The sequence below is a fragment of the Babylonia areolata genome, chromosome 16 (assembly GCF_041734735.1).
Source record: "Babylonia areolata isolate BAREFJ2019XMU chromosome 16, ASM4173473v1, whole genome shotgun sequence".
NCBI lineage: Eukaryota > Metazoa > Mollusca > Gastropoda > Neogastropoda > Buccinidae > Babylonia > Babylonia areolata.
The window spans coordinates 29,848,976-29,860,384 of record NC_134891.1 but is presented as its reverse complement, the minus strand read 5'-3'; the positions used below and the strand labels follow the sequence as shown (position 1 = coordinate 29,860,384).

General features: G+C 42.8%; 1 protein-coding gene across 2 annotated transcripts in view; it reads left to right on the top strand.

The window, feature by feature from the left end:
- LOC143290980 (uncharacterized) overlaps window positions 1-10,650 on the top strand; it is an 11,627-nt gene extending 977 nt beyond the window's left edge. For both annotated transcript variants that reach the window (XM_076600567.1, XM_076600566.1), the window contains exons 2-4: window positions 3,960-4,286; window positions 6,192-6,428; window positions 9,966-10,650. In XM_076600567.1, coding sequence (XP_076456682.1) covers window positions 3,988-4,286; window positions 6,192-6,428; window positions 9,966-10,581 — 1,152 coding nt within the window. In that variant the 5' untranslated portion in view covers window positions 3,960-3,987 and the 3' untranslated portion in view covers window positions 10,582-10,650. The remainder of the gene's footprint in view (window positions 1-3,959; window positions 4,287-6,191; window positions 6,429-9,965) is intronic.
- The last annotated feature ends 759 nt before the right edge of the window (window positions 10,651-11,409 follow it).

The following is an 11,409-nucleotide window of genomic DNA, read 5'->3' as shown; positions in this document are numbered from 1 at the left end:
GTCAAAAGAAAAAGAAAAAAGAAAAAAAGTCCTAACGGCAGATTCTAACCCTGCGTGTTCGGATGAGAAGAAACTGTCTTATCCATTACACTATCGTGGCTCCTTAACTGACGTTCAAAAATATAATATTTAAACATACTTTTTTTAAAGGGCGAAAAATCGATTGCGGTATTTGCAGTGAGAACGCTGTTAACTCTTTCCATACGAACGACGAAAGAGACGACGTTAACAGCGTTTCACCCCAATTACCATCATCAAAATATTGCAAGCGGACGGCTCTTATACTGAAGACGTGAATGCTGACAAAGAATACCACAATTCTGACGACGGAGGCTAAAGGTTGGGTCATTCAGACACCCACTGGACATCCGAGGGGTCTGTGTAGAGGAGAATAGAGGACTGGCCGTACTGAGTGAGTTAAAATCATATTATTCTGGTGTATCTGCTAAAGGTTGGGTCATTCAGACACCCACTGGACATCCGAGGGGTCTGTGTAGAGGAGAAGAGAGGACTGGCCGTACTGAGTGAGTTAAAATCATATTATTCTGGTGTATCTTGGGCATTCAAAAAATCTTTAAGAACAATTAAAAATTATTTTTAAGTCCGCGGTAAAGGAGATGTGGCTATCGCCGCAATCACACTGCAACATTTAGCCGTTTTCTCTGGATCTAGATAGATGTACAAGTTTAGTTACACCCGGTTGACACGGTCGATTAAATTTCTCTTTTATGTTCATTCTACTTTTATAGTTTTAAAGTTGATATGAAAATTGAGTATTTTGTTAAACTAATAACATGTAGAGCCAAGTACGAGTACTTCTAAACGTTGTATGAAGAGAAAAGTCAAGACTGGAAAATTTTGCGTTTCATCAATTCAAGGGTATTAACTCTCATGGTTTATTATTTTTAGTGTGAACTCCTACTGATTTTATGGATATCTTTATGGCAGTTTGGGGCATAATCCAGTAAGTGATGAGGTATTCACAAATCTTTCTCTGAATAGATATTTAATGGTCTCCTTCTCCAACTTTCCATCACATGTTATCGTGTATTGTCGATTGAATATAGGATTGAACGGGCAGGTCAACAACTTGAAACAAAATGGCGTCGTTCGCGTTCGCGAAGAATATGAGCACGCGCTTTGATTATGTATAAATATGTGTACGCAATTGATTTTTGCCCATGACCTTCAGGGATCAGCCAATAGATCTATAAAGTCCACTCGTCGTATTGATTTTAGTATTTTCCGAAAAAGACCACTTGGGTCAATGAACATAGTGAAAGTCCTGTACACTGAGAGTAAAACACACAAGCTTTTTATGTATTGAGAATAATTTCAAAATGTAATGTTCAAGATGAGAAAGATCAGTTTAAAGCAAAATAACTCCCCTAGCATTAATTACAGATTAATTTCCCTTTTTTACTATCTGCACCAAAACGTTTGCAAAATAAATATAACTTCCATGCTTAGCAAAAAAAGTTCCTGTTTGAACAAAAAATGATAATAATGACTGCTCTAGGTGTTGTGTCAGAATATCATATCAAAATGCCAAGTTTAGAGAATAAAATTTTTTTTAATATAACAGTAAATGCAGTTTGCATATAATTTGGCTTCTTTTTTTATTTTTTGTGCCAACTCCAGAGGTGCAATATTGTTTTGAACAATGTAGTATTGACTGTGCAATTAAGTGGATAGTATTGACTGTGTTGTCAAGTGAATAGTATTGACTGTGCTGACAAGTGAATAGTATTAACTGTGTTGTCAAGTTGATAGTATTGACTGTGCTGACAAGGGAATAGTATTGACTGTGTTGTCAAGTGAATAGCACTGACTGTGTTGTCAAGTGAATAGTATTGACTGTGTTGTCAAGTGAATAGTATTGACTGTGCTGACAAGTGAATAGTATTAACTGTGTTGTCAAGTTGATAGTATTGACTGTGTTGTCAAGTGGATAGTATTGACTGTGTTGTCAAGTGAATAGTATTAACTGTGTTGTCAAGTGAATAGTATTGACTGTGTTGTCAAGTGGATAGTATTCACTGTGCTGTCAAGTGAATAGTATTGACTGTGTTGTCAAGTGAATAGTATTAACTGTGTTGTCAAGTGGATAGTATTGACTGTGTTGTCAAGTGAACAGTATTGACTGTGCAATCAAGTGAATAGTATTGTCCATGCTGTCAAGTGAATAGCATTGACACTCTACAATTAAGTGAACATTAATGACCTTCTGCAGTCGAGTGATAGCATTAATGCTCTACTGTCATGGTGAATGAGCAACACAAACATTTTACGGCCAAAATACCTTCTCCGTCAAAGCTGGATGTCCCAGATGATTTGAGCAAAGCTGGAGTAAGTTCAATAGGTGGTGGAAAAATCGCAACATAGCAACACGACTGGACAAGGAAGAAAGAACCTAAAAGTGTGCCGTGTTTCTCGCTTGTTTGAGTGGGGAAACACAGGAAGTGAATGAAGGTCTCCCTATTGGAAACGATGATGAAAAGACAGACATCGCCTCTGTACTCACGGAGTCTGAAGACCTGTGTCGGATCAACGCATGAGGTCTATGAAAAATTAACGTTTCACAGTATCAGTATCAGTATCAGTAGCTCAAGGAGGCGTCACTGCGTTCGGACAAACCCATATACGCTACACCGTTTCACAGCAAACAAGAAGGGCAAATAGCAGATTCATACGTATAGTGGAGTGATGGCGTAGAGGTAACGCGTCCGCCTAGGAAGCGAGAGAATCTGAGTGCGCTGGTTCGAATCACGGCTCAGCCGCCGATATTTTCTCCCCCTCCACTAGACCTTGAGTGGTGGTCTGGACGCTAGTCATTCGGATGAGACGATAAACCGAGGTCCCGTGTGTAGCATGCACTTAGCGCACGTAAAAGAACCCACGGCAACAAAAGGGTTGTTCCTGACAAATTTCTGTAGAAAAATCCACTTGGATAGGAAAAACAAATCAAACTGCACGCAGGAAAAAATACAAAAAATGGGTGGCGCTGTAGTGTAGCGACGCGCTCTCCCCGGGGAGAGCAGCCCAAATTTCACACAGAGAAATCTGTTGTGATAAAACGAAATACAAATACAAATAGCAGTTCTCAGTAAAATGGCCAAATCATGCAGTTCTGGCAGTCCAGAAAACGGAATGATACGTGACAGACTTATCTTGGGCATCAGAAATGACGACGTGAAAACAAAACAAAAATATTTGAGGAGAAAGAGCACGACTTGGAAAAAGCATTTAAAATCTGTGGCATACAAGAGACTTCGCAGATACAGATGAAGTGCATGGCCACCAATGCTGAAGTCACTGTCCAGCAACTGAAGCAGTACTGAAAAAGAAACACAAACAAAACAAAACACACACACAAATTTTTTAACCCAAAAAAGCAACACTTCTGCTGATTGGACAAAGGCTTCGGGACAGCAAACTTCTGGAAATAAAGCTCGTCAGATGCATCAGAAATGCTCTCGTTGTACGAGGGGAGGGGAGGGGGATCCGCACAGCACAGAGGAATGTTCAGCAGGGGCTGCACAGTACTGGAACTGCAGGAAAGTTGGATATTTTGCAGCCTGTTGCCATCCAAGGGGCTTTACCTCAGTGACTGAAAGTGAAGATGATTGGGTAGGGGGATCGTGTGGCATTGTCAGTCTTGTTCAAACCAAGTAATTTTTAGTATATCTATTTGTTTATCTGTTTATCTATACTGCTGTGAGTATACAGACCCATTCATAGCGGATTAAAAGATATATATATATATATATATATATATATATATATATATATTGCATCCTCCTCACATTCTCTTTTCTTCTTCCTACTTCTGAGCACTGTTAACGTTGTTGCTGTTGTTGTTGTCGTCGATGGTGGGGGTGGTGGTTGTGTGTGTGTGTGTGTGTGTGTGTGTGTGTGTGTGTGCGCGCGCACATACACGGCAATCGTGTGTTTGCCAGCGAGCATTGCCGCAACTGGCTGATATCCATGATGAAGGGCACAGCACCCCCACACCTCAGCAGTGCAGAAGCTCAACTCACCACCATTGATATGGACTTCTACATCAACCACACCAACCACTCCACCGCCTATCCTGACCCAGTGTTCTTACCTTGCAACAATCCTCGGAATGTCATCAGCCCTCATGTCGCGGACATTGTGGACTTTGTGTTGTTTGTCGGGATATTTCCGGTCCTCGTGACTTGTGGCGTCATCACTAACGTCATCAACATGGCTGTCTTTGTTCGGCTTGGATTGGCGGATCGAATCAATCTGTGTTTGTTCTGGTAAGTGGTGTTCATGATGTTTGAGGTGGTAGTATTTCAGTGGCAGCATTTCACTTGTTCTGGTAAGTGGTGTTCATGATGTTTGAGGTGGTAGTATTTCAGTGGCAGCATTTCACGCCATAGCATTCCCTGTGAAACGCTGTAGACGTTTTCCCTTTTTCTTACACATGAGTGTACATCTGGTCCGGCTTCACACTTAACAAATCCATACATTTGGTCTGGCTTCACACTTAACAAATCCATACATCTGGTCTGGCTTCACACTTAACAAATCCATACATTTGGTCTGGCTTCACACTTAACAAATCCATACATCTGGTCTGGCTTCACACTTAACAAATCCATACATCTGGTCTGGCTTCACACTTAACAAATCCATACATTTGGTCTGGCTTCACACTTAACAAATCCATACATCTGGTCCGGCTTCACACTTAAATCCAGTTCATAACATGAAATGCGAAAGCACAAACGATGAAACAGAAGCATATAAAAATAGGTAATGAAATTACAATCCTCTATATCATAAAATACAAAACCCACAAAACAAGATTCTCAGGCCTACTACAATTGCTACACTCCAGCACGCACGCACACACACACACACACACACACACACACACACACACACACACACACACACACACACACACGCCCGCGCGCACGCGTACGGACTTCATTAAACAGTTGAGATAAGAGTTGTTACGGTTAAAACATATACATGTATAAAGGAGGATAATCATAATTAACATGAAATGGATTTATTGAAAATAAAAGGGTAAAATAAAGGATTTTAGATAGAATAGGTAAAATGGGTGACAATCTACAATTTGAACCAGGATTTATATGTACTTTAGTGTGTGTTTGTATTGATATGATGTGTATCGATGTTACATGTTATTTTATGATTTATCTGTACTTTGTTTTCTGTGTAGCCTACTGTCCAAACCTTGGAGACGAACGACTGAAAAAAGACACATTACCCCATGCTACATGTACTTTAAGCTGGTGACAAAGTGTCGCAAATCTCTCATTGTGCATGTTGTTGTTTTATTTGCGTGGGGTTTTATTTTGTTGTTGTTGTTGTTTTTGTTTTGTTTTGTTTTTTGTTTTGTTTTGTTTTTTCCCCTGTCTGTTCCATTGTATATAGTTTGCATCATTTTGTTCTGATTAGTACCCACTACACTTTGTCACCAGAGTTTTCAGCTAATGATATTAAACATTTCAGTGTTCAGTGTTCTCTCTCTGTCATAGTCATTTCAGGATTTATATGTACTTTAGTATATGTTTGTATTGATATGATGTGTGTCGATGTTACACGCGTAAATATTTATCATATGATTTATATGTACTTTGTTTTCTGTGTACTGTCCAAACCTTGGAGATGAACGACTGAAAACAAGATACATCCCCCCCTCCCCCCCTGTCACATATGCTTTAAGCTAATTCCAAAGTGTCACAAATTTCTTAATAGTTTATGTTGTTTCAATTCTGTTTTTCATTTCTGTTCCATTTTATCATTTTTGCACCATTTTGTTCTGATTAGTACCTGCTATGTCACTGGAGCTTTTCAGCTAATGACATTGAACATTTCAGTGTCCAGTGTAGTACAATATAGGTAATCGGGTGCTTGATGCTACATTGTGCCAAAATGAATGTGTTTTATGACTCTAAGGGTTCCTCTATATGTCTCTAATCTAGCTGTGTTTATTCAGTTATTTTATGTATTAGATAAGTAAAGCTACTATAGCTTCAGCTTATTTTGTAGCGCCATATAAAAATCTTCTCCTTGTTCGTCTTCTTCTTCTCCTCATCATCTTATTCATCTATTGTTATTGTCATTATTACTATTATTATCATAATAGTTGTTGTTATGGAATGATTGTATGTTCATCATTCTGTCAGTCTGGCAGTGTCAGACACAGGCTTCATGCTGTTCCTGATGTGTGGCAAGTCCTACGCTCTCATCAGTCTGCTGGACCCCGAGGCGGGCAACTTCTGGCAGAACCGACACCGTGGTGCTACGATGGGCAGTGCCCTTGGTTTCCAGGCCATCTCCAACGTCATCACGGCGCTGATCGCTGTGGAGAGGTGTCACTGTGTGCTGAGCCCTTTGAAGGCTGGTCAGATCTTCAAGACAAAGTGAGTCTCTCGTCCGTTTGCCTGGCTTTCGCTGGCACCGAACAGTCGTGAGACTCACCACTGCGTTTGAGACCGCGTTCCTTTACATGTGTGTGTGTGTGTGTGTGTGTGTGTGTGTGTGTGTGTGTGTGTTTGTGTGTGTTGATGCATATATAGTCATGTATGTGTATCATTAGATATTAACATATGCACACACACACACACACACACACACACACAGACAGACACACACACACACACACGCTCAGGTATGCAGGCACACCTGTCCAACAACTTTTTTTTTCTTCTCAAGGCCTGACTAAGCGCGTTGGGTTACGCTGCTGGTCAGGTATCTGCTTGGCAGATGTGGTGTAGCGTGTTTTCTGAAGGTCAGCATCCTGTCAAACTGTATTCCTAGGTAGTGTAGGCATTCAGTTTTCTCGATCTGAATTCCGTCGAATGACACAGGCGGTGGTGATTTGCTCACGGTTCTGTTGTTGAGGGTGCACAGCAACGTTTGGGCTTTCACTGGATTGATGGAAGATCTTGTGTCCTTGCACCACTGAGCGATATTGTTCAGTTGTTTCTGGACGGCTTTAGTTCTTTCCTGAGCATCTTTCGAAGTTTTGAAGACCAGGCCATCATCCACAAGAGTAAGCACCCGAGCTATTCCATTGTTGTTCAAGTCTGCAAGGCCTTTCGTGTAGACGTTGTAGAGGACAGGAGAGAGCGGAGACCCTTGTGGCAGTCCCATGGAAAGTTTAGAAGGTGCAGACAACCAATCTCCAAGGCGTAGGACGACGGTTCTTTCCTGAAGCGCTGCTGCTATCCATCTTGTCAGTGTCAAACTTACTCCATATCTTAGTAGCAGCTCTATGAGGTGCGCAAACTGAGCTTTATTGTAGGCATATTCAAGGTCGATTGCTACTGCTAGTGTTTCTTCTTTTCTTTGAAATCCTTCATATACCTCACAAAGACAAGATATATGCTTATTGTCAACGTGACTGGTCTAAGCATGATTCAGTGACAAAGTGACATAAAAAGATAGCAATCAAAAGAACTAGAGGGAGACAAATAAAACAAACAGAACATGCATTACGTTGTATTGCCACTCAGGTTCCTCTCAATGTTTCACCCAACCCTACCCTTGCACAATGAGCTGAATGATCACGAGCATAGCCACGTGTTGTTCAACGTCTGTTGCATTTCATGTTCTACTTTCGTGCTGAGTCAAGATTCTCTTCAATCGTTAATTTTCTCTCCACTTACTTTCTTGGTCGTGACGAGTCATATCAAATGTTTCAGAGTCAGCAGATCACTGGAGACAGTTATTAATGGACTCTTTGGAAAAAAAAGGCTGAACGTGGATGACTTTGTATCATCATCATCATCATCATCGTCATCGTCACAGTAATAATAATAATTGTGATGGCGATTATGATTATGACGGTAAAAAACAAACAAATTTGTAGCAGCAAATCTTGTGCACAGACAAAAAGGTTTAACACAACATTGTACACATATTCCCAACTCTGACGCAAAAGGGAAAAGGGTACAACCTGTAAATGAATGTGCACAGAATGCAACAGAAACTACAAATGGACGAAAGGAGGGCAAGCGGAGTGATTCTGGTAAGCAGTTGGACTTTAAAGAGCTGGGTTCTCATGAAGCAAAAGAGGGAGATCACTGTAAGGTCCAGACACAGAGGAAGAGTTATGGCCCGTTGTAGGGTGATGCTGGGAAGAAATAAAGTGGGTGTGAAGGTGATGGCTGAGATGTGGTGTGAAGGTGATGGCTGAGATGTGGTGTGAAGGTGATGGCTGAGATGTGGTGTGAAGGTGATGGCAGATGTGGTGTGGTGTGAAGGGACGTGATGACACAGATGTGGTGTGAAGGTGATGACACAGATGTGGTGTGAAGGTGATGACACAGATGTGGTGTGAAGGTGATGACAGAGATGTGGTGTGAAGGTGATCAGAGATGTGACGTGTGGTGTGAAGGGACGTGATGACACAGATGTGGTGTGAAGGTGATGGCAGAGATGTGGTGTGAAGGTGATGGCAGAGATGTGATGTGAAAGTGATGGCAGAGATGTGGTGTGAAGGTGATGACACAGATGTGGTGTGAAGGTGATGACAGATGTGGTGTGAAGGTGATGGCAGAGATGTGGTGTGAAGGTGATGACAGAGATGTGGTGTGAAGGTGATGACACAGATGTGGTGTGAAGGTGATGACAGATGTGGTGTGAAGGTGATGACAGATGTGGTGTGAAGGTGATGACAGATGTGGTGTGAAGGTGATGACAGATGTGGTGTGAAGGTGATGACAGATGTGGTGTGAAGGTGATGGCAGAGATGTGGTGTGAAGGTGATGACACAGATGTGGTGTGAAGGTGATGACGGAGATGTGGTGTGAAGGTGATGACGGAGATGTGGTGTGAAGGTGATGACAGATGTGGTGTGAAGGTGATGACAGAGATGTGGTGTGAAGGTGATGACACAGATGTGGTGTGAAGGTGATGACAGATGTGGTGTGAAGGTGATGACACAGATGTGGTGTGAAGGTGATGGCAGAGATGTGGTGTGAAGGTGATGACAGAGATGTGGTGTGAAGGTGATGACGGAGATGTGGTGTGAAGGTGATGACGGAGATGTGGTGTGAAGGTGATGACGGAGATTTGGTGTGAAAGTGATGACACATATATGGTGTGAAGGTGATGACAGATGTGGTGTGAAGGTGATGACAGATGTGGTGTGAAGGTGATGATAGAGATGTGATGTGGTGTGAAGGTGATGACAGATGTGGTGTGAAGGTGATGATAGAGATGTGATGTGGTGTGAAGGTGATGACGGAGATGTGGTGTGAAAGTGGTCACAGAGATGTGATGTGTGGTGTGAAGGTGATGATGGAGATGTGGTGTGAAGGTGATGACAGATGTGGTGTGAAGGTGATGACAGATGTGGTGTGAAGGTGATGACAGAGATGTGGTGTGAAGGTGATGACAGAGATGTGATGTGAAGGTGATGACAGATGTGGTGTGAAGATGTGATGTGAAGGTGATGACAGAGATGTGATGTGAAGGTGACGACAGATGTGGTGTGAAGGTGATGACACAGATGTGAGGTGGTGTGAAGGTGATGACAGATGTGGTGTGAAGGTGATGACAGATGTGGTGTGAAGGTGATGACACAGATGTGATGTGAAGGTGATGACACAGATGTGAGGTGGTGTGAAGGTGATGACAGATGTGGTGTGAAGGTGATGACAGATGTGATGTGAAGGTGATGACAGATGTGATGTGAAGGTGATGACAGATGTGGTGTGAAGGTGATGACACAGATGTGAGGTGGTGTGAAGGTGATGACAGATGTGGTGTGAAGGTGATGACAGATGTGATGTGAAGGTGATGACAGATGTGGTGTGAAGGTGATGACAGATGTGATGTGAAGGTGATGACAGATGTGATGTGAAGGTGATGACAGATGGGGAGAGCGATGCCGGAGGAGTGTTGTTGGGAGGGTGAAGCATTCTGTAGTTGTGAGTGACGTGACGTTTCAGGACCATGGGGGTGGTGATTGTCATGGTGGCTGTCTACATCCTGACCGTGCTCAACACTGCCCTGGGCATCAAGTACCAGACAGTGCACGTCACCGACCCCCTCACCAACACCTCCACCTTCATCTCCCACCTCTCCCCCACCTACCTCCGCCACAGAACCCTCATCGACATTGTTTATAACTTCATGCTGCTTGCCATCCTCCCTTTTCTCTGCCTCCTCACTGTCACCGTCTGCACTACCGCCATCATCGTTCGGCTCAAAGTCTCCGCCACTTGGCGGCGGGAGACTGCGTCAAACGTGACGTCAGTGGAGAAACAGGACGTGTCAGTGACGCGGATGCTGGTGACGGTGTGCTGTGTTTTCGTCACGTGTATGACGCCAACTGTGACGCGGCAGCTACTTGCCTTCGGTCGTACACCGGGCTTTTTAACCACTGGCCACCTGTGCAATTTATTCAAAGTTTCTGCTGCGTCACTTCACCTGCTGGAACTTATAAACACTTCCTGCAATTTCCTCATCTACATCAAGCAGAGTTCTGGCTATCGGTCGGCTCTCCAGATGATGTGTTCCTGTCTTACCAAGAACCCCAGGAAAAAGACAGGCTGCAGGTCCTAGTTTCTGTCACTCCATTCAATGTTTTGACAGAGCTCACTTCTGAACACAATGTCAAACTATACCAGACATGCCACGCGCTTAACAGAAATGATGTACTGTGCCATGTTTGTCATGTTCGCAGTAAAGCACGTTCATATCAATGAAGAATCAATAATTACGTCGGAAGCTACATCAATTCGTCTTTGATTCTTCACATAAGTAAAGTTGACACTTTACCTTCTTTTTTTAAAGCATGCCACAGATTGTTTTTTAACAAGCGAAGTAATCACACACACACGCACACTCGCATACACACACACACACACACGCACACACTCGCACACACACACACACACACACACACACAAACACGTCCACACGCACACACCTACCTTCACAATGTTCATAAAGACACACACACACACACACACACACACACACACACGCTAACGCGCATGCCCGCAACAGTAATGGCGTCAATATGATTATGGCTTTACAACATAAAAAGCAACATCTCAAGAAAAAAGGATGTGCGTGTGTGTGGGGGGGGGGGGGGTGTTGATGTGTGTGCACATATAACATAGAGAAAATCTCTCTCTCTCTACATATATATATATATATGTGTGTGTGTGTGTGTGTGTGTGTACTTTTGTATGCAGAGGTATTTAAAGAGAGCTTTTGAATGTCGACAATTCCTCTGCACGCACGATGTACCTGAATGAACCTTTGTTTTGTCCCCTTCCCGACCAAAGCCTCCTTTGTATTGTGGCCCAAGGCCCATGTACATTAAAACAGTTCTGAGTTCTGAGTTCTCTCTCTCTCTCTCTCTCACACACACACACACACATG